General features: G+C 36.3%; 1 protein-coding gene across 3 annotated transcripts in view; it reads left to right on the forward strand.

Moving 5' to 3' along the window:
- Positions 1-23,672, forward strand: part of TSGA10 (testis specific 10) — a 105,326-nt gene that overhangs the window by 66,898 nt on the left and 14,756 nt on the right. For all 3 annotated transcript variants that reach the window (XM_060168585.1, XM_060168586.1, XM_060168587.1), the window contains 5 exons: positions 1,898-1,953; positions 3,082-3,250; positions 6,842-6,952; positions 10,472-10,657; positions 18,391-18,600. In XM_060168585.1, the coding sequence (XP_060024568.1) occupies positions 1,898-1,953; positions 3,082-3,250; positions 6,842-6,952; positions 10,472-10,657; positions 18,391-18,600 (732 nt within the window). The remainder of the gene's footprint in view (positions 1-1,897; positions 1,954-3,081; positions 3,251-6,841; positions 6,953-10,471; positions 10,658-18,390; positions 18,601-23,672) is intronic.

The following is a 23,672-nucleotide window of genomic DNA, read 5'->3' on the forward strand; positions in this document are numbered from 1 at the left end:
GATATTTCAGAGCTGAATTTATAATGCCTTTCAGTGAAAAGCAGTAGTTTTATAGTTTAATCTGGAGATCACAGAAATAAATTACCAAGGAAAAGTCTATATTATAGTGAATAAGGTGAATTTTTACTGGTAATCATAGTTTTAAAAGATGTTCTACTACCTGCTACCAATTAAAGTTAGAAAATTCAATAGCCAGTTCACCGATTTTTGAATCATAAAAGCCAGAATTATTTGTGTAAAATTTTAGTTTGTTTCTTTTTTCTGAGTAGATTTATGACCATCCTGTCCAGGTTGAATTTTTAACAATTAACTTGAATCTATGTCACTGGTTGGACAGACGTATTGAGATTGTACAGGAATATCAAATTGATAATGATGGCATAAATTTCAACAGTTTAAGAAACAGTACTATTTGGGTCATATTAAGAGAAAAATAGGCTAAGAGGATATATTATTGGATTCTATGCAGTAATTTTGTTGCCCTGGATACTTTACAGTGTTCTTAGAGAGTCTTTCAAGATGAATTTCTATTGATAAAGGAAAGTCCTTTTTAGGCTTATAAGCCATGTTTAAATTTTAACCAAGGAACTTCTGTCAGAAACACTAGAAGTTCAATGAGCTTTTCAGAATTTATTTAGAAGTGTATTAAGTTATATTTCGAAAGCATGTGTAAATATTCCATTTTAAGTGGTATTGTCTCTTTGAGTTTTTCTTCCATTGGCTTGTGCTTCTTAAAGGGGTTTAACAGTTTTGCTAATGGATATTTTAACCATACTTCAATACCTATTACTGCCAGATGTGGAATCTGTACCATTCTACCAGAAAGCAGAATGGGAAACGAGAGATAAAAATACCCTAGAGAGGAGCATGTGAATAAAGGAAGATCACGTACACACACACACACACACACACACACACACACACACACACACACACACACACACACACACACACACACACACACGTCTCTCTGATGAAAAAAACAGCACCAGTTGGGAAATACAGATTTAGTTTTTCATCTTGCTACTTGGTAACTAAGGATTTGAAAATTTAAAGGGCAAAGTGAAATCTAGGTATTTAGTGAAAGAATAATTTTCCTTTTTTAGGACTAATGTTAGTGCTAAGAACCTATGTAAAGTATCTGTAACTAGTTCAGGATCGGCGAGTTTTTAAAGGAGGAGGTGTGGGAATGGTATTGATGGCCTTAAGATATTCCCCCTCATTTCAGTCTTGATTGACTCCATTAATTCTACTTCCTCACCATACCCTTGAAAAGGAAGAATAGCAATTTATTTTTTTATACCTTTGCTCTAGGCCTAATGCTTACCTCCTTGTTAACTCACACCTAAAATTAATCATATACTTTTATAAGTAATTCCATTGGAACAGCTTTTTGAAGATGATGTTGATGACATATATATATTATACTTGGTCAAAGTTATTATTCTTAATAACTAAATTCAGTTTTACATGATTCACTTTCCTGGGTTTTATAGCATGAAGAAGTGAGGAAGTAAATCAGTCCTATTCCCAGTATAGAACACTACAATGCCAACCATTGGTTTTCTTCCAAAAACAGGGTGCTTAAGGGGTTCTTGTGTTGCTGGATAACTGCACAAAACATCTTTTAACAGTATTTGATATAATGATATCATATCAATATACTTAAGTATAGTCTTTGCTTAAATGAGCATAATCTATTGTTTTTATCCAGTACGTATACTCACACTGATATATTAGGCTTTAGTTTTAAAGTGTAGCAAAGAAAAATAGAATATAAATGTTTAAAACCAAATGGAAATCCAAAAGGGAGGGGAAATTCTTTTAGTTTATTCAGTTTTAACAGAAATAACAGTTTAAGATAATTTTTTATTTAATACTTATATTACTTTTCAAGGAAAAGACCATTTCAGGCATGAAGAATATCATTGCTGAGATGGAACAGGCATCAAGGTAAGTCACTTATTCAACAAAAATGTGAGCACTTACTGGGGGCAAAGTACTATGTTAGGTATTGTACAAAGATAGTAAGAAACAAGGAGCTTAATGTTATATGTAAGATGATAACTCTCTAATGTTGAAAGGAGGCCTAAGTCTGTTTAGGGAAGTAAAGGGAGGATACTCTGTTTGCCAAGGAAAGCAAAGAGAAGGCATTCAAGGTAGAAAGAATAACAAAGCCACAAAGAACCACAGATCATGTTCAAGAGCCTCTTGAATGACAAGTAAGTGAGTGTGTTGGAACCCAAAGTGTAAGGGGAGAAATGAAGGAGAAGAGGCTAGGTAGGCAGGCAGAGGCCTGTGTTACAGACAAATGAGTCTGTGGGCAATGAGAAATCATTAAAGAATTTTGAGATTTTTATGCCGGAAAGATGAGCTAGGCTGCAGAGGTGATGATAAATTGGGGTTGGGAGTTTGGAGGACAGGAGTGTGGTGTTTGTAAAGGAGAAAATCTAGGAAAATGCCAGGTTTCTGTCTGGGGATGAATACTGGACATGATGAACTTACGTGAGAAAAGATTTTTCTTTGAAGAGCTTTTGAGATGTCCTTATAAGTATGTCTAGTTAGCAGTTAAATATAAGGGTCTAGAGTGTGAGGGAGAGGCTGAGGCTGGGGTGATCATTTCAGAGTCATCTGGGTGTAGACAGGGTTGGGAGCCACGGATATGAATAGGAATTGTCTGAGCGAAGGGGTAGCGTGAGAAGAATCAGGAGGCTAAGGGTTAAGCTCTGAGAACCATTCATTTTTAAGAGGGCAGGAGAAGAGGAGCCTGCAGAGGAGACTAAGCCATAGCAGCTAGAGGTAGGATGAAGTCTTTCTTATACTTGAATGTCAGAAGTTTTGAAATGCTTAACAAATCATTGACTACTGTGTATATTTGGCATCCTTGTTTATAGTGAAATGTTGGCAACACAGAGGAACTGCAGTGCACTATCTCTGCAGTGTTTCTTCCTACACATTTAAATGTATTTAAAACTTCTTCAAATGTTTTCATGCTAACTGTCTATCTTCTGTCTTGTGAAAATTTGTTATTCTTTTCTGGTAAAATGTCTCTTCTTATGTACTATTTGATTTGTGGAATAGACAGTCTACTGAAGCCCTAATTATGTGTGAACAAGACATTTCCAGAATGCGTCGGCAATTGGATGAAACAAATGATGAGCTGTCTCAAATTGCCAAGGAAAGGGATATCTTGGCTCATGAGAATGACAGTCTCCAAGAACAGTTTTCTAAAGCTAAACAAGAAAACCAGGTATACTTGTTCCTACAATCTTTTTCTCTGAGAAAAATAGGTATTTCTTCTGAGACATAACCCTCATTTCATTTTGTAGAAAAGCTCAGGCTTTGGAACTAGCCATTTTTTACCTTTATTACACAGAATATGCCACATAATTTCTAAATGAAATTTTCAGACATATAGTTTAAATATCAGAGAAAAGAGGGAACGGGGATATAATAGATTTGCATTAAACCTTAGGAAGTACTTCCTTAGTGAAGGATAAATATTTGAATAAACCAACAAATGAAGATAACCTTCCGAAATTTTTAAGAAAAGCATAGATTTATTTGATGGACTGTTACTCCGTTTGAATATGAGTATACAGACCATGATACATCATTTGGTCCTCTTTAGCACTGTGATTCTTTTTAGGAAAATTTCTCTTTTAATTACTTGCTCTCTAAGCCAGTACAGTTCAGCTTTATCCAGAGCTCTCATTACCAATATCACTTTTAATTTTAACATTAAAAAATTCTACTTGGGGCTTCCCTGGTGGCGCAGTGGTTGAGAGTCCGCCTGCCAATGCAGGGGACACAGGATCGTGCCCTGGTCCGGGAAGATCCCACGTGCCGCTGAGCGGCTGGGCCCGTGAGCCATGGCCGCTGAGCCTGCGCGGCCAGAGCCTGTGCTCCGCAAGGGGAGAGGCCACAACGGTGAAAGGCCCGCGTACCACAAAAAAAAAAAAGAAAAAAGAAAAAAAAATTCTACTTGGAAACTTTCTTCCCCCTTTAAAATTTTTGGTCCAAATAATTTCCCTTGCTTTGCTATCACTCTCAATGTGTTCAGTTTGCATCATAAAAGTCTGTATTTTTTTAACTGTTAAATATTTTAATTTACATAATCAGATATAAAGATGCAAAACTTGATTAATTATTAAAAAGTTGCCTGAGGTGTTAAAGTACTTTGTTCAAAAATTAATGAATAATGGGATCCTGGAACAGAAAAAGGACATTATGTAAACATGGAAGAAATCTGAATAAAATATGGACTTTAGTCAATAATGTATCAATATTGGTTCATGAATTGTGACAAATTTACCATACTAATATAAGATGTTAATAATAGAGGAAGCTAAGTGTAGGGTATATGGGCACTCTCTATACTATTTTAATAACTCTTCTATAAGTCTAAAACTATTTTAAAAGAAAGTTTATTTTTTAAAAGTTAATAGCAATAAAAACAAGAGATGTGAATTTATAGGATCTACTTTGTGTGCTCTATTTATAGCTAGAGCAAATAGGCTAAAGGTAAATATAACTTATATTTATGAAAATTAGATTAAAAACTCTCATATTTACCACCCAGAGTTACCCACTGTTAATGTATTTTTTACTGATTTTCAATGTACTTAAAAAATTTTTATACTATCTTTTACATGAACTTTTTAATGTAGCTGGGATAAAACCACATAGCACTTTATATCATGTTTTGTTCTACATGAGAAGACAATAGAGTGGAGTGTTTAAGACCCACATGAGTTCAAGTCCCCTGCCTGGCTGTGTGATCCTATCATTTAACTTCTCTCAGTTTATCAACTGTAAAAATGGAGAGTAGATGAGAATATGCCTGGCAAGAATGTAGAGTGTCTCGCATAATCACTAGATAAATATTTTTTAACTGTTATTAGCTTACTGTAACATCATAGTTGTTTGTTACACCTTCATAAACATCTTTTATAATCAGAAGAAGAAAATTAGTATCATAACAATATACAAATGTTCAAGAATAGTTTTTTCCTTTGTTTGGGTCAGAGGGCCCAAGAGTAGAAGATGGATCCCTCTGTGGACTGCAGGTTGTTTAAAAACTCATATCATATTGCCAACAAACACATGAAAGGATGCTCAACATCACTAATCATTAGAGAAATGCAAATCAGAACTACAATGAGGTATCACCTCACACTGGTCAGAATGGCCATCATCAAAAAATCTACAAACAATAAATGCTGGAGAGAGTGTGGAGAAAAGGGAACCCTCTTGCACTGTTGGTGGGAATGCAAATTGATACAGCCACTATGGAGAACAGCATGGACGTTCCTTAAAAAACTAAAAATAGAACTCCCATATGACCCAGCAATCCCACTACTGAGCATATACCCTGAAAAAAACATAATTCAAGAAGAGTCATGTACCACAATGTTCACTGCAGCTCTATTTACAATAGCCAGGAGATGGAAGCAACCTAAGTGTCCATCGACAGATGAATGGATAAAGAAGATGTGGCACATATATACAATGGAATATTACCCAGCCATAAAAAGAAACAAAATTGAGTTATTTGTAGTGAGGTGGATGGACCTAGAGTCTGTCATACAGAATGAAGTAAGTCAGAAAGAGAAAAACAAATACCGTGTGCTAACACATATATATGGAATCTAAAAAAAAAATGGTTCCGATGAACCTAGGGGCAGGACAGGAATAAAGACGCAGACGTAGAGAGTGGACTTGAGGACACAGGGAGGGGGAAGGGTAAGCTGGGGCTAAGTGAGAGAATAGCATTGACATATATACACTACCAAATGTAAAATAGATAGCTAGTGGGAAGCAGCCGCATAGCACAGGGAGATCAGCTCGGTGCTTTGTGACCACCTAGAAGGGTGGGATAGGGAGGTTGGGAGGGAGATGCAAAAGGGAAGGGATATGGGGATATAAGTATATGTATAGCTGATTCACTTTGTTATACAGCAGAAACTAACACAACATTGTAAAGCAATTGTACTCCAATAAAGATGTTAAAAAAAAGAAAAAACCCATATCATAAAAGATTTGGAAAGCAGAAACCTTAAAAAAAATTTCTTCCTCAATACCACGATTTTAAACAAATTGAGTTGTTTTTAGTGTTTTATCCTGATTTTTTTCAAATATACATTAACATTTTTCTCTGTTATTAAAAATTATTCCAAACATTTCTCATGAATTCATAGTATTCTGTGTGGTTTTACCACTATGTAGATACTATTATGTACTGCATCATTCACCTAATGTGAATAAATATTGTCACATAGCAAATAATGCCTTAATAAACATTCTTTTTCATTAAATTTTATAGATTGAGTTTCAAATTGAATCAAACGCTTATGAGGTTTCTTTTTTAAATTAAAAAACCTTCTAAGTGGACATGGGTATCGTGAATACCCAAGTATCCATCTCCCACCTTTAACAAAAAGTAACATATTTTTGTCTTTCTTGTTTTTATGAGCTTTTAAAAATGTCTCATGTCATCACCAGGTAGCAGATCACAGATTTGCTTTTCTCAAATTTACATTTACTCTAATAATACATGGAAACGCCCATTCCTTACCATATCTTTGATTACTAGTAAATTTTAACTTTTTTCAAGTATTATCCACTTATGCTTCCTTTTTGTGAATTGTGTTTGGGTTCTTTGCCCATTTACTGTTTGGACTCTTGTGTTTTTCTCACTGTCTTTATATGAGCTTTATATATTAGGCATATTGATTTTTATTTATCATATTTACTGTAAATATTTAAAAATTTATGGTAGTTTTGACACAGAGCAATTTTTAATTTTTTGTAGTCAGATCTAACTGTCTTTTTCTTATAGGCACTGTCTAAAAAACTGAATGATACTCATAATGAGCTTAATGACATTAAACAGAAGGTTCAAGACACTAATTTGGAGGTTAATAAACTGAAGAATATATTACAGTCCGAAGTACGTATATATATATTTCCACCTTGGCTCGAGACACTTGAGTTTTCACTAAAGCTGTTGATTGATTGCACTCATAGGGACAGCTGAATCAAGTGCATTTCTTTAAGGCATAACCTATTTTAATGTTGACAGTTATGTGTTAACTATATATTTAGAATGTCACCAATGTCCAGAAGGGTAACTCAAGGATACACCCCTTTTATTTGCCACTTAGCCATTTTAGATAAGCAGAATCCTCCTAACTGGATGAAGAACAAGGGGCCAGAATCAAGTTGGGCTCACTTATATTTGGAAATGGTAGTTTACAGTTACAAACCTTTGACAAAAGAGGCTCCACCTGGTTGGGTAGCAGATCAGAATTGATCTCTCTGTTGTGGAGCCACCTGTTTCCCAGGACCAGAGGGTAGATGGCTCTCTTCTCCATTTCTCTGTTAGTAACCAGTCGACTAGACACATGTCGACTGGTATGTCTGATATCAGATGATTCCCGATAAATTTGGGCACATGTGTGACAACCCTGGAATAAAGAGACAGCTAGACCAAGGATGTTAGGTATGTCCATCTGATAAACTATTATATAAAATAGTGTTGGATTGACTCCTGTAATAGGTGTGGTGTTACCTACTTACGTAACAATCAAACCACTAATAGGAATTCCTCCCCCAAACAGTTTTCCTCATCGTATTTAACATATCATTTAATTTCAGTCCATAAACATATCTTGAGCATTTATTTATGGTGTACATAAGACCGTTCAGGACTTTGAGAGGTGAGAGATTCTAAGGACTCCTGAATTGCAACCCTTGTTTTCAGACAGTAAGGCAGCAGCCTCATGTTGCCAAATCAGGTGATTTCCTACCCTTCTTGAGTTGAAGGTGCTAGCAATGTAATGTCATAAATGGACAGAAGCTTTGGAGTCAGGTAGGTCTGACTCTTCCTCTCACTAATGCCATGGACTTCTGTAGGCCACTCAACCTCCCTCAGTCTCAGTGTCCTGTCCGTAATTGGGAAGAACACCCAAGTGAGTAAGATACGCCTAGCACAGTGAGCCATCTAAGTCTATTCTAGAATAGGGCAGAATATAAATAAAAGACTATCTGAACAACATTTAGCGTAGTAAGCTTTCAGTCGGTGTTAGACACTTTTTCTCCCTAGCCCATCGCATTACCTGAAATTCCACCATTAGGGATTGGGGCTTTTAGATTCTGGAATTGTATTTTCAGACATCACACATCAAACTCCTCTCAGCTTTTAGCATCCTCATGTGAGTTCTTTTTTGAGACTCTGTTTCACAACATAGCTGGATGGATCCAGGCACCCGCCTGAGAGAAAGGATCACGGGTCCATTTTGGTAGGGAGGTCCATTAAGGATTGTCGAGTACTTTATTCATCACCCATCCATTCAGTGTGCAGTATGCTGGGCGCTGAGGTGACAGAGTTGAAAAACTGCGAGGAAACAGAATGGCATCCCCGGCAGTGGGGACAACAAGTAGAGGGGGGAAAAGTAGGTCCTGTAGCTAGAGTGGAATGTGAAAGTGGGTGGTAATAAAGAGGTAAGAAGGATATGTCTGAACTGTGTTTTTAGGAAGCTCTCATTACAACATACACAGAAGTTATTTGAAGAATTGCCTTTTAGAAAGATTGTTCAGGAAATGTTGGAAAAAGAATAAATCACAAGGGTAACAAAAGAGGGGGAAGAGCAGTTAGGAGAGGGGAGGGTGTAAAGAGCCCAGTGGTCAACCAGAGGGAACTGGTGGGGAAGCACCAGAAAGAGGGAAAGAGATCTGCAAAGAGAGAACTGGAGAATACCAAAGATCAGTTGCACTTTCTTTATAATGTTGCCCATCTTGCACCCCACACTGCTCTGGCTGCTTTGGGCAGGTACAAAAACGGGTAAACTGGTTGCCGGCCGCTGGGAGGGAGGGCACTAAGTGGTTAGAGGGCAGAGAGACGTTTTAATGCAGGCTTTTTCGCTGCTTAAACTTGGACCCATATATTACCTAGTCACAAAGCCAAATTTAATATAAAAATGATTTCTACCTTAGAAAACTGAATTCAACATAAAAATGGTTCCTATCTTTGAGGAATCTGAGGGGTTATTGGGGAGATGGTACATCCACAGCTAACTACATAAAGCTATAAGGCTCTTTTAAGAGAATGACACACACAATAAGTGCTACAGAAAGTTAAAGAGGGTAAAAATTAATGTGGGTAAAATTCAGTTTATGTATATTATATCATGTAACTCCCAAGTACATACTCTTTACAAAACTGTTATTTTTAGTACAATAATAGAAAACACACATCAGATTCCTACCGGCACATTTGGAATATGAATCTTAAAAGCCAATACAGTAGTTTAGTATGTTAACTTGTTAATAACAGACTTGGCAAAGATCCTTCATATTGGTCAAGGTACAACCAGACCACAAGGTGGCAATATTAACTGAATTTCAACCAGTCTCATGATTAATCATATTTATGAGAAAAATCTGATTTGAAAGCTTTATACAATGCGGTGTTGTTTATTGTAATTTGCCTTATACAATTAGATGTTGCTTATTCCAGTGTTTCTGAACTGTTTATTAACAGGTAGGAGGCAAAGAGATCTAGTGCCTTTTTAATGAATTACCAGAATTATAAATGATTTTTTAGAATGAGTTGGCCAAACCATACTACTAAAATTATATTTTTAAAAGTAGCTTCATAATTATTACTCCGTATAATATATTATTTGAGGAGCTGATTGTTTTCCTTTAGAAATGAGATCCTACTTTAGTCAGTCCATCATGATAGAACTTTATCATGATAGGTTCTAACAGTGGTCCTATACTGTATGCCCAGTATATACATGAATGTATATTTGTGAGTAGTGTCTATTGGCATAGGTTCCATATTTTACTTCTGAGCAACTTCAGGCAAGTTATTAGAACAGTGAGCAAAAGTGAATTATAGAACAGTCCATGATCGAGGAAATTAAGGCTGGGGTTATGAATGAAAGGCAGGAACCAGATAGGAAGCATGCCAAACCAAGAGAATTATCAGAAGCTGACGCTTAAAAGACGCAAGCAGGCAGAAGCTCTATCGCCGTAGTACAACCCAGAAGAGCAGTCAGGAACAAGGGAATTACACAGATACAAAAGGTGAGGTCGAGGCAGAAGCTCAGAAACCAGACCAGCAAGTAGTCAGCAAGCAGCTATAGGGAGGCAATGAGGATTTTGTTTGAACAGAAGCAAATAGAAGAACATATTCATAGAGGTCTTGAAGATAAGAGTGAAAACTTTACTAGATGAGTGAGTGTGACTCAGGAGCCAGGGCAGATCCTGCTTCCATTCCCTTCTGTTAATTACAGGATGACCAATTTTCTAAACTGAGAGTAGAGATAGGAGTCCTTGAGATTGTGGTACAGTTGGTCATCGTGGCAAGTAAATTCCCAGTGGCCTGGCAAATAATGTTTAATTTGCATCACATGTTTAACATTTTACTCTCCTAAAGTAATACCTAAGATTTGCTTTTTAGGAATCTGAGAACCGGCAAATGATGGACCAACTCCGAAAAGCCAGTGAAGATGCTGAAAACTGGGAAAATAAGTGCCGTCAAGCAGAGGCAGATAACAGTACCCTCAAATTAGAACTTATCACTGCTGAGGCAGAGGGTAACAGATTAAAAGAAAAGGTAGATGCCCTCAACAGAGAGGTTGAGCAGGTAAGTTTGGTAAAATATGCTTGTAGTACATCCTGTATCATATTTAAAAGAGTTTTGTTTGGCTTTCCGTAAATTAAGTGTATAAACAAACACTTAAGTTATTTAAATATACTGTGAATTGTAGTCTGTTAACTGTTCTCCGCTCTGGTTCTCTAATCTCTTACCTACTCTACAACTAGAATAATCTTTAGCATTTTTGAAAATTAGAAACTATATCAAGCATACAAAAACAGTGCCCTCCCCAAAAGTAATATAAAAGACCCACATATGCCCATCTCCAAAGTTGAAGGATGCTAACATTTTGCCATATTTATGAAGAATATATTTATTATTTAAATAAAGTCTCTCTTTATTTAAAAAAACAAAACATTGCAGATACAACTCCTCATCCTTTCTTCTCCTCCCTCCCTAATGGTTGGTATGTAGAACTTTCATGTCAGTTGTATAACTCTTTATCATATGTTTGTACTTTTTCTACATATCTGTCACCCACAAATGATGTATTTTGTGTTTTGTGTGCTTTAAGTTTTTTTAAGTGATAATACACTGTAGGTATCTATTTGCAATTTGCCTTTTTTGCTCAATATTATAATTTTGAAATGTATTTTAATACATAGAGTGTACATCTAAACAGTTGCTTCTATAGTCATTGAATAAAATATTTTATTTTTAAAATTCATTCCCATACTAAAGGACATTTAACTGTCTTCACTTTTTCTATAATAAAATGCTGCAACAAGCAGCATTTGGTAAAAGTTACTGAGGTAAATAGGCCTTTACTGTGAAGTTTTGTGTTTATCTGTCTATGAGTTAGGCTATGATTACTGTTTACTGTAGCCGTGCATGTCAGAGAGGCTAAAATTCCTTCTGGTTTCCTTCTTTGTCTCCTCTATTGTCTTTGGGTTCACTTAAGAGACTCCTTAAATAGAGTCTGAACCTTGTAGTTCTTTCAACTGTGACCTCCTGTTATTATACAGGAGCCCTGTTGATGTGGTAGTGAAGTGTAGGTGGAGGAGACGTGTTCTATTATCCTACGATTAGGTCTTAGTCTTTTAGTGGGCATGTGCCCCTGGGATGCGACCTTCACAAGTGTTTCTCAGGTTTTTCTCCCTTAGATGAGGTAGAAAGGCTTGAGAGACTCTGCTTCAGGTACTACCATCCCTCCACATTGGTTAGGCTCTGGTACAACCATGTTGGTTATGCTGTCACAAAATCATCTCCTTTGAGGGCAGACCTTTGTCAAGAAGTACAGAATCCTGTGGGATTATTCAAAATGGTTACTTTTCCCCTCACCCTGCTAGAAGCATGAGGGGATTTTTCTCGGATATTAATCCTGAAAACCCAGTGGGCTCCAGGAGGTAAAACTAATAAAAATGTGGGGTTCTCCTCAGGCTGGGAGCCCAGGAGGATGTATCTCTCAAGCTAGTTCATGCTCAGTCTCTAGCAGGTGGTCAATTACCCTTTAAGAGTCGCTACCGGTTGCTAGCTCCAACGGCAGTTTCTCCTCCTGGTAAGCTGCAATTCTCTGTATTTACCTTTCTCTATATTTTGGGTGCAGTGATTCATTTTATGTCTTCAATTCTCTGATAGATCAAAGAGGAGTTGTTTATTGTCATATTTTCTGCTTTTTTTGTATTGTGAGCATGGGAGTGATGATCTCTAAGCTGTTTACATGTTGGAACAGAAACTGGAAGGCTGCTTGTTTATATGATTAGAGACTGGCTGGATTATTTAGTGAAATCTCTTTCTCCCCTTTCCCCTTGAAGTGTGAAGCCTCTGATGTTTCTCCTCAGAGGTGCAGCCTTGAATGCGTCCACAGTTACCCTGCAATGACAGTGGTTTTGGCAGGGCCTTTTTTGACTCTCTTCCTTTACTACACTCAGCTGTTAAGCCCAACTAGTTTCTGGCTATTTGCTTTATTGTTTTCAACAGTGCCCTCAAGCACAAATTGCTTCATAGACTGATTCAATTAAATTTGGGTTGTTTTACAGGGATAGCTTTTGAGGTCAATGTTTGAGTTTTTTCTGAACCCGAGAACATTCTTCTTAGCAGTCTCTTCCCCTAATTTTCGCTGGTAAACTAGCTGACCTATGGTGGAGCTTGTATCTCTTAAGAGTTTACCATTCTTTTTAAAATTTCTTTTCAACATAGCCTTGAAGTATTTTCGCTGTACCTTCCATTGTTCTTGAGAGTGCCTTAGACTTGAATTTTCCTATAGTCAGTTGTAAATGAAGTAAAGTTCCTTTGGAAGAATTTAGGAGCTTCCTGCTTTAAGGCCTCTCTCTCTCCCTGGGCAAAATCTCTGAGCCCTGGCTCTAAAGCTGGTACGGGCACAGTGGTGCAGTTCTCTTGCAGTGACGTGCCCACTTTAGGATCTGGGCACTTGGAGGGGATGGTGGGTATATGGCTGTAGCCTCTGGCCTTCTCAGCATGCCTCTCCAGGTATGGAACCTCTTCCTTATGAATAACCTGTGTCAAGGAGAACCAGAGCCACAGTGTTCTCAGTATGCCACAAACAAGATAGAACCTCCATCCCATGTGGAGAGGCTGGTCAGAATGCCTCCCAGACATTGCTGCCAGAAACTTGGCCTCTGAAATAAGTAGCTGTTGGAGTGGCATGAGAAATGCTGATAGCCTGCCTCTCCTGGGAATACACTATAGTTCTGGACTGAGTACTGAGGGGAGAGGGAGCATTGTTTTTAGCTGCACCCACCTGGAGTGGAATTTCCATCGTGCTGAGCTGGGTGTGGGGAGAGAGGGTCATACTTCAGATGCCACGGACTCTTCCTGTTTTCTCCCAGTTTTAGTTGGTTTTCTTAAAAGTGTTTCTTCATTTACTGTATGTTCTTAAGACCATTTCCAGAGACTATTTAAAGACCATTTAAGGTTGCTTTTTTATAGTTTTCACTACTTTCACTGGTTCTGTGGAGCTGCTCACACTGCCGTGCCAGAAATGGAACCTTATTCTTACACAGTTGATATGTTTTCATTTTATTTTATGTCAAAATAATTTTCTGATTACCCTTATATTATTTTGTGGTATTGTTTAATTTTCAGTACTTGGAGATTTTTAAAAAATACCTTTCTAGTTATTGATTTTTCAGTCTTTTACATTTATTGAGATTATGGCTAGCATATGGTCATCTTTCTGGGTTTTCCATGTACACATGAATATAACGTGTATTATTTTGTTGTTGGGTAAAATGTTCTATAAATGTCTATTGGGTCAAGTTCATCAATAGTGTTTTTCAATTCCTATCATTACTGAGTTTCTGTTTACTTGTTCTACCAATTATTGAGAGAAGAGTGTTGAAATCTCCAAACATATTTGTGTATTTTTTATTTCAGTTCTGTCATGTTACTTCATGTATTTGAATCTGTGTTATATTACTTCTTAATGAATTCATCTCTTTATCCATTGTAATGCTTCTCATTCTGTAGTATACTTTGTAAGGTATTAATATAGCCACTTCAGACTTCTTTTAATTATTGTTTGTATGGTATATCTTCTTCCATGCTTTTGTTTTTAATCTTTCTATGTCTTTATGTTTAAAATAGTATTCCTTTAGACAGCATATGGTTGGATCTTGCTTTTTTTATCCTGTCTTACATCTGTCTTTTAGTTGTCTTTGGGCCATTTATATTTAATGGAATTATTAATATAGTTGTGTATAAATCTACCATGTTATTGTTTTCTATTTGTCCCACTTATTTTTTGTTTCCTTTTCACTCTTTTTCTGCCTTCTTTTGGGTATTTTTTTTTAGTATTCCATTCTATCTCTATTATGGCCTTATGAGCTGTACATCATTATTTTTTTCTGCTGATTATTCTGGAGTATAGACCATGTATCTTTTAATTGTCACAGTCTACCTTCAAATAATAGATTACTTCTTAGTACCCCTTTACTTCCTCCTCCCATTCTTTATCCTACTGTTCCTCCATTTTTCTTCTACATATATTGTAAACCCCATAGTACATTATTATTTTAACTTTTAATAGTTATCTTTAAAGAAATTAAAATATGAAAGACATTTTTATTCACCCACATATTTACTATTTCTCATGCTCTTCATTCCTTTGGGGAGATCCAAGTTTTCATCTACTATAATTTTCTTTTTGCTAGAAGAAGTTCCTTTAAACATTTCTTCTAAATAAAGTAACAAATAGAAAAAAATTTAACAAAAAGTAAGTAAAATAAAATAAAATGGTAAGAGCTAAGTTCTTTTCAACTGAGGGGGGAAAAAACCCGTTTTTTGTAGTACGTTGGCATTGAATTCTCTCAGGTATTGTTTGTTTTAAAAAGTATTTATTTCACCCTCATTTCTGAAGAACCTCCTTTTTTTACATGTCTTTTATGTGTTTATTTTCCTTACACACTTCCTACCCCACTGCTGATTGGTTTGGCAGTTATATGTTCTCAGTCTCTTCTTTTGGTAGTTAAAATTGTAATATGCATACTTAACGAAGTCTGTTGTTAGTATCTCCAACCTTCCTCCTAAACAATAATATATGGTCCTGAGAAAATTTGAATACTGAGCATAAAACTACTGCTTACTAGATCTTGTGCCCTCTCTCTTATTTTCTCTTTCACACACACACACATACACCAATCTTTTATGATACTGTTGTGTACTATTTTAGTTCCACCTTGTTTTTATATTCTTAAAAATAAATCATTACTATTCTTATTCTTTGTCAATCCTTATTTGTATCTACCCATATGTTTACAGAATTCTTCATTCATCGTTGCTTCTTTTTTTTGTCATGAATATATTAAAAATCATCTGCTTTAATCACTGTAAATAACTCTTGCTCAAAGAACCTTATAAATAATTGGTATGCTTGTTTCAATATCAGTGTTGTTTGTTTTTGTCATTGTTATATGACAATATTGCTATCCTTGATCCTAAAACCTTGTGATCAAATCCAGGAGGGTTGACTTTAGATGATATTAAGGGCAATAGTGATCAGGGCCAAGAGTTTGGTATAAAACATGCTCAACCCAATTCTAAAAATCCAGTTCTCTGCAGAACTTTGGTAAAATATACTTAGCAGAATATATGTTACTGAAATTTGGGATTTCCTAAGGATACATTTTTCACTTTTTCTAAAAGGAAAACATTTTTGAAGACATTTAATATGTGTTCACATGTCTGAGTAAATTCATTTATATACTAAAACGTGTTCAAGTGTAAGGAAAAGAGATCTACTCCAGCTAGTGCAAGAAAACAGGAGTTATTGTAAAAACACAAGCGGAACATGTGGGAGAAAGGATTTCATGGGAACTCTTAAGTCCTAAATCTGCCAGGAATGGAGACTAGAGGCTCGTTTTGTGATAGAAAGTAACTCTCAAGACCTCCACAACCCAGCCAGAAAACGTTCATCTTTCCTGTTGTGCTTCACTGTGAATTTCAGGGAGGTGCATCTGCTTCTACAAAAGGACTCTGAGTTATCATTGGCATGGAACAAACATTATGTTAAAGTTTAGAATTGTGTATGGCAGGGTAAAGTCAGACTCCAAAATTGGGTGAAGCCAGACCAAAGTTTTCAGTTTCTTACAGAAGACATTTTTTTTTCTCTATCCAGAGACTAGGTCAAGATAAACTTTTGGTTGTCTCTCTGTGAGGTTGAGTGGATTTTTTTTTCCTGGAGCCTCCTTTCAAGGGTCCCAGATTATATGGAGATCTCAATTCCAACTCTCCATTAGTCCTAAATTCTTGTCTCCTAGTCTTACTTGAGTGTGTTAAGCCATTCGCCATTACTGGGTCTTCCAACCCCCAACTCTTAGCTTCAGACCTGCTCATTTGCTCCTTGCTCTGGTTTTGTTTTCTCTGTTTTTGGCATGTGAGAATTTCTCTTTCTTACCTGCAAGTTCAACTATGAACTGCAAAAATAATTTTTTATTCTATTTTATCCAGATTTTCCTCTTAGCTTAATCAGCTCTTTTACTAGAACCTGAAACGTCCAAAGCATTCTTCTCAAAACACAAAACCGATCACATAACCTACTCTGTAAGATCTGTCAATTGTAATAAAGACCTGAATTTTACAGGGCTTACTAGGCTCTATTTTGTAAATTATGTACCTTTTCAACTGCACCTCCTATCACTCTTCCCTGTAGTCTCTGGGCTCTAGCCATACTAGCCTTCTCTCTGCTCTTGCTTTGCACTTAGCATCCTCTGATTTGAAAAGCCACCCTCCCCCAACACACTGTATATCTACTCACTCTTCAGATCTCAGTTCAAGTGTCATTTACTTAGAGAAGACTTTCCTGATTTCCCCGATCCCATCAATCTAGGTCACTTTCCTGTGTTCTACACTTTTTTCTCTAGAAATATTTGCTCAATATATATTTACATATTCATGTGTATGATTATTTTATTAATGCATGATTCCCCCATAGTCTGGAAACTTCATGAGAGCAGAGACCATTTTGCTTATCATTGGATATGTATCAAGGCACATTGACTGGAACATAGAATATACTCAATAAGTATGGAATGGATGGGCGGGTGGGTGGATGGATGGATAGAAGGTTGTTTGAAGAATGAGTGAGAAATTGAGTGAGTGAGGAAGGAAGGGAGGCAGAAAGGTAGGAGTGAATTGTGGCCAAATAACTTATTCCAGGAGCAATTTTTTGTGCATTGTACTTGTAAAAACGCTTGTAAAAGCAGAAACATTTCTTTATTTGTCTCTCAGTTCTGTTAGTCTCACATAATAGCAAATACTCTGTAGGTGGCAGTGCACTTACATAAGACATTTTTCTGAAAAAAAAAGGGGCGGTGTGTGGAATTATCTTGAACATTGGAAAGCATTTATATAACTTGACTCTCATATTACAGTTTTAAAGACATGCTCTTATTTTCCATAATGTGGATGTGTTCTTGATTTATACTTGCCCGGAGTCTTTTTCCCTCAGAGGTATTAGTAAGTGCTAGAGAGTTATCAGCTCTCGTTTTATGATATTATGATCCATATCAGCATGCCATTCAAGAATTAGAAAATGGGTATTGTGAATGAAACAGTAGACAATGTTTTGTCTTTAACAATAATAATATTTATACTGTAGAATAATTGGAACTATGGCAAATATAGACAGAACTACAGGCCAAACGTGTATATCTCAACTAACTTTGGGGATGAGACTTTTCAATTGTTTTCTAAATACATTGAAAAGAATGACCAGGGACGTCTCTGGTGGCATAGTGGTTAAGAATCTGCCTGCCAATACAGGGGACACGGGTTCAATCCCTGGTCCTGGAAGATCCCACATGCTGCGGAGCAACTAAGCCCGTGCGCCACAACTACTGAGCCGGTGTGCTGCAACTACTGAAGCCCGTGTGCCTAGAGCCCGTGCTCCGCAACAAGAGAAGCCACTGCAGTGAGAAGCCCGCGCACTGCAATGAAGAGTAGCCCCCTCTCGCCGCAACTAGAGAAAGCCCGTGTGCAGCAACGAAGGCCCAACGCAGCCAAAAATAAATAACTTTATTTAAAAAAAAAAAAAAAAGAACGACCAGTTGACCACTTTACTCCTGGATTTTATATATAGAAATTTGAAGCCCAAATTTATCTTTCCCAGAATGTTTTGTGCATACTATTGCCACCTATATCATCTAAAGTTCCTTATAATCTAAAAGTACTATCATTAAAATATTTGCCCCACTTTGTTTTCCATGCTGTAGGTTTTTTTCAAGTTAAAAAAATACATATATATAATAATTTTGTCCTTGCAGCACTTAAATGCAGAACGGTCTTACAAGTCCCAGATCGCTACTTTACATAAGTCTGTTGTAAAGATGGAAGAGGAGCTTCAGAAAGTTCAGTTTGAAAAAGTGTCTGCCCTTGCAGACTTGTCTTCCACAAGGGAACTTTGCATTAAACTTGACTCAAGCAAAGAACTTCTTAATCGACAGCTGATTGCTAAAGATCAAGAAATAGAAATGGTATGTATTATGTTTTTAAATGGTTCTTTTAATATTACTATAAAATTACCACCATTTTCAAAAAATGAACTATTTTTTAATAAAATATTACATCAAGCCATGCCTTTCAACTTTAGATTTTATTTTTAAAGTCCAAGAAATTAATTTATGCTGTGTTCCAAACAACTCAAGACCATAACAGAAGCTCTTCCTTTGAGTGTGTAATTTGCATTTACTTTTAGCCAAAAGAAGTATAAAACACGTTGACATATCAATCAGCAAAGAACCATGAGGCTGAGGTTTATCTAGCAAAATAATAACTTTAATGATATCCTTTTAAGCAAAATTTACTATTTGGCTGAGTTCTTTTAAACTGTAATTCACTTGACTGTGTCTACCACGTGCCTGACATTGTGCTTGCCACTGTGAATATAATGTTCAAAAGATACAGTCCCCTGCCCTCAAGGGCCTCCTGGTATTGACATACAAATTATTTGGGGTGAATATTTTACTAGTAAGGAATACTCAAGTTTTCAGAGAGGGAATTCCTTTTTGGCCTATGGGTGTCAGAGAGGAGTTCACAAGGGCAAACTACTGAACTCGGAAGTGATGAGGCATCCCATTCAGAGGGAACAACCACTTAGGCAATGGTCTGAAGTTATAAGTAAATTCTTGAGTGAGTAGTAAGTCATTTGCAATGGCCAGGTGGCTGAGATGCATCTGGAAAAATAGATGGAGCCTGAGTCCTGAAGGGATATGTATTCAAGATGCATAGTATAATTGAAATATCAACACATTTTGGTTATATGTTGATACACATACACAAATACACCATAACCAAAAGGATTAGTAATCTTTAAGCTTTAAAATTATTACCCTTAGCAGAACTAAATATAAAATCGATAATGATTTATATTTATTTTTTAATCTTTTAAGGATGTTTACCACAGGTTTTGTTGCTTACTTACTAGTCTTTAAATATTTTTTCTCTTATTGTGTTAAAATACATATAACCTTTACCATCTTAACCATTTTAAAGTTCAGTGGTTTTCACATTGTTTTGCAGCCATCACCACCGTCCATGACCATAACTTCTTTCATCTTATAAATCTGAAACTCTATACCTATTAAACACTAACTCCCCATTCTCTCCTCCCTGCAGTCCCTGGCAACCACCATTATATTTTCTGTCTTGATGATTTTGACTACTCTAAGTAACTCACATAAGTGGAATCATACGTATTTGTCTTTGGGAGGCTGACTTATTTCACTTAGCATAATGTCCTTAAGGTTTATCTATGTTGTAGCATATTGCAGAATTTCTTTCCTTTTTTTTAAATAGATTTTTATTGCAGTATAATTGCTTCACAATACTGTGTAAGTTTCTGTTGCACAGCAAAGCGAATCAGCCATATGCATACACATGTCCCCATATCCCCTCCCTCTTGAGCCTCCCTCCCATCCTCCCTATCCCACCCCTCTAGGTCATCGCAAATCACCAAGCCGATCTCCCTGTGCTATGCTGCTGCTTCCCACCAGCCAACTATTGTACATTCAGTAGTGTATATATGTCGATGCTACTCTCACTTTGCCCCAGCTTCGCCCTCCCACCCCATGTCCTCAAGTCCATTCTCTATGTCTGCCTCTTTTTTCCTTCCCTGCAACTAGGTTCATCAGTACCATTTTATTTTATTTTTTTAGATTCCATATATATGCGTTAGCGTATGGTATTTGTTTTTCTCTTTCTGACTTACTTCACTCTGTATGACAGACTCTAGGTCCATCCACCTCACTACAAATAACTCATTTTCATTTCTTTTTATGGCTGAGTAATATTCCATTGTATATATGTGTCACATCTTCTTTATCCATTCATCTGTTGATAGACCCTTAGGCTGGTTCCATGTCCTGGCTATTGTAAATAGAGCTGCAGTGAACATTGTGGTACATGACTCTTTTTGAATTCTGGTTTTCTCAGGGTATATGCCCAGTAGTGGGATTGCTGGGTCATATGGTAGTTCTACTTTTAGTTTTTTAAGGAACCTCCATATTGTTCTCCATAGTGGTTGTATCAGTTTACATTCCCACCAACAGTGCAGAAGGGTTCCCTTTTCTCCACACCCTCTCCAGCATTTATTGTTTCTAGATTTGTTGATAATGGCCATTCTGATCCATGTGAGGAGATACCTCATAGTGGTTTTGATTTGCATTTCTCTAATAATTAGAGATGTTGAGCATCTTTTCATGTGCCTCTTGGCCATCTGTATGTTTTCCTTGGTGAAATGTCTATTTAGTTGTTCTGCCCATTTTTTAACTGGATTATTTGTTTTTTTGATATTGAGCTGCATGAGCTATTTATATATTTTGGAGATTAATCCTTTGTCTGTTGTTTCATTTGCAAATATTTCTCCCATTCTGAGGGTTGTCTTTTTGTCTTGTTTATGGTTTCCTTTGCTGTGCAAAAGATTTTAAGTTTAATTAAGTCCAATTTGTCTATTTTTGTTTTTATTTCTGTTACTCTAGGAGGTGGGGTAAAAAAAGATCTTGCTGTGGTTTATGTCAAAGAATGTTTTTCCTATGTTTTCCTCTAAGAGTTTTATAGTGTCTGGTCTTACATTTAGGTCTTTAATCCATTTGGAGTTTATTTTTGTGTATGGTGTTAGGGAGTGTTCTAATTTCATCCTTTTACATGTAGCTGTCCAGTTTTCCCAGCACCACTTATTGAAGAGGCTGTCTTTTCTCCATTGTATGTTCTTGCCTCCTTTGTCGTAAATTAGGTGACCATAGGTGCGTGGGTTTATCTCTGGGCTTTCTATCCTGTACCATTGATCTATATTTCTGTTTCTGTGCCAGTACCATAGTGTCTTGATTACTGTAGCTTTATGGTATAGTTTGAAGTTGGGGAGCCTGATTCCTCCAACTCTGTTTTTCTTTCTCAAGATTGCTTTGGCTATTCAGGGTCTTTTGTGTTTCCATATGAATTGTAAAATTTTTTGTTCTAATTCTGTGAAGAATGCCATTGGTAGTTTGATAGGGATTGCATTGAATCTGTAGATTGCTTTGGGTAGTATAGTCATTTTCACAGTATTGATTCTTCCAATCCAAGAACATGGTATATTTCTCCATCTGTTTATGTTATCTTTGATTTCTTTCATTGGTGTTTTACAGTTTTCTGAGTACAAGTCTTTCGCCTCCTTAGGCAGGTTTATTCCTAGGTATTTTATTCTTTTTGTTGCAATGGTAAATGGGAGTGTTTCCTTAATTTCTCTTTCTGATTTTTCGTTGTTGGTGTATAGGAATGCCAGAGATTTCTGTGCATTAATTTTGTATCCTGCAACCTTACCAAATACATTGATTACTTCTAGTAGTTTTCTGATGGCATCTCTAGTATTTTCTATGTATAGTATCATATCATCAGCAAACAGTGACAGTTTTACTTCTTCTTTTTCCAATTTGTATTCCTTTTATTTCTTTTTCTTCTCTGATTGCTGTAGCTAGGACTTCCAAAACTATGTTGGATAAGAGTAGTGAGAGTGGACATCCTTGTCTTTTTCCTGATCTTAGTGGAAATGCTTTCAGTTTTTCACCATTGAGTATGATGCTTGCTGTGCATTTGTCACATATGGCCTTTATTATGTTGAGGTAGGTTCCCTCTATGCCCATTTTCTGGAGAGTTTTTATCATAAATGGGTGTTGAATTTTGTCAAAAGCTTTTTCTGCATCTATTGAGATGATCTTATGGTTTTATTCCTTAATGTGTTATTGTGGTATATCACATTGATTGATTTGCGTATACTGAAGAATCCTTGCATCCCTGGGATAAATCCCACTTGATCATGGTATATGATCCTTTTAATGTGCTGTTGGATTCTGTTTGCTAGTATTTTGTTCAAGATTTTTGCATCTATATTCATCAGTGATATTGGTCTATAATTTTCTTTTTTTGTGATATCTTTTTCTGGTTTTGGTATCAGGGTGATGGTGACTTCATAGAATGAATTTGTGAGTGTTTCTCCCTCTGCAATTTTTTGGAAGAGTTTGAGAAGGATGGGTGTTAGCTGTTCTCTAAATGTTTGATAGAATTCACCTGTGAAGCCCCCTGGTCCTGGACTTTTGTTTGTTGGAAGATTTTTAATTACGGTTTCAATTTCATTACTTGTGATAGGTCTGTTTTTGTTTTCTAATTCTTCCTGGTTCAGTCTTGGAAAATTGTACCTTTCCAAGAATTTGTCCATTTCTTCATGGTTGTCCATTTTATTGGCATATAGTTGTTTGTAATAGTCTCTTATAATCCTTTGTACTTCTGCAGTGTCAGTTGTGATTTCTCCTCTTTCTTTTCTAATTTTATCTGTTTGTGTCCTCACCCTTTTTTTCTTGATGAGTCAGGCTAAGGGTTTATCAATTTTGTTTTTCTTCTCAAAGAACCAACTTTTAGTTTTATTGATCTTTGCTATTGTTTTCTTTGTTTCTATTTCATTTATTTCTGCTCTGATCTTTATGATTTCTTTCCTGCCACTGACTTTGGGTTTTCTTTGTTCTTTTTTCTCTAGTTGTTTCAAGGGTAGGGTTAGATTGTTCATTTGAGATTTTTCTTGTTTCTTGAGGTGAGATTGAATTGCTATAAACTTCCCTTTTAGAATTGCTTTTGCTGCATCCCATAGGTTTTGGGTCGTCATGTTTTCATTGTCATTTGTTTCTAGGTATTTTTTTATTTCTTCTTCGATTTCTTCAGTGATCTCTTGGTTATTTAGTAGCGCACTGTTTAGCCTCATGTATTTGTGTTTCTTTACAGATTTTTTCCTGTAATTGATTTCCAATCTCATAGCATTGTGGTCAGAAAAAGATGCTTGATACAATTTCAATTTTCTTTAATTTTCCGAGGCTTTGTGGATTTGTGACCCAAGATGTGATCTATCCTGGAGAATGTTCCTTGTGCACTTGAGAAGAAAGTGTATTCTGCCACTTTTGGGTGGAATGTTCTATAAATATCAGTGAGATCTATCTGGGCTATTGTGTTATTTAAAGCTTGTGTTTCCTTATTTATTTTCATTTTGGATGATCTGTCCATTGGTGTAAGTGGCGTGTTAATGTCC

Source organism: Lagenorhynchus albirostris, chromosome 13 (assembly GCF_949774975.1).
Source record: "Lagenorhynchus albirostris chromosome 13, mLagAlb1.1, whole genome shotgun sequence".
NCBI lineage: Eukaryota > Metazoa > Chordata > Mammalia > Artiodactyla > Delphinidae > Lagenorhynchus > Lagenorhynchus albirostris.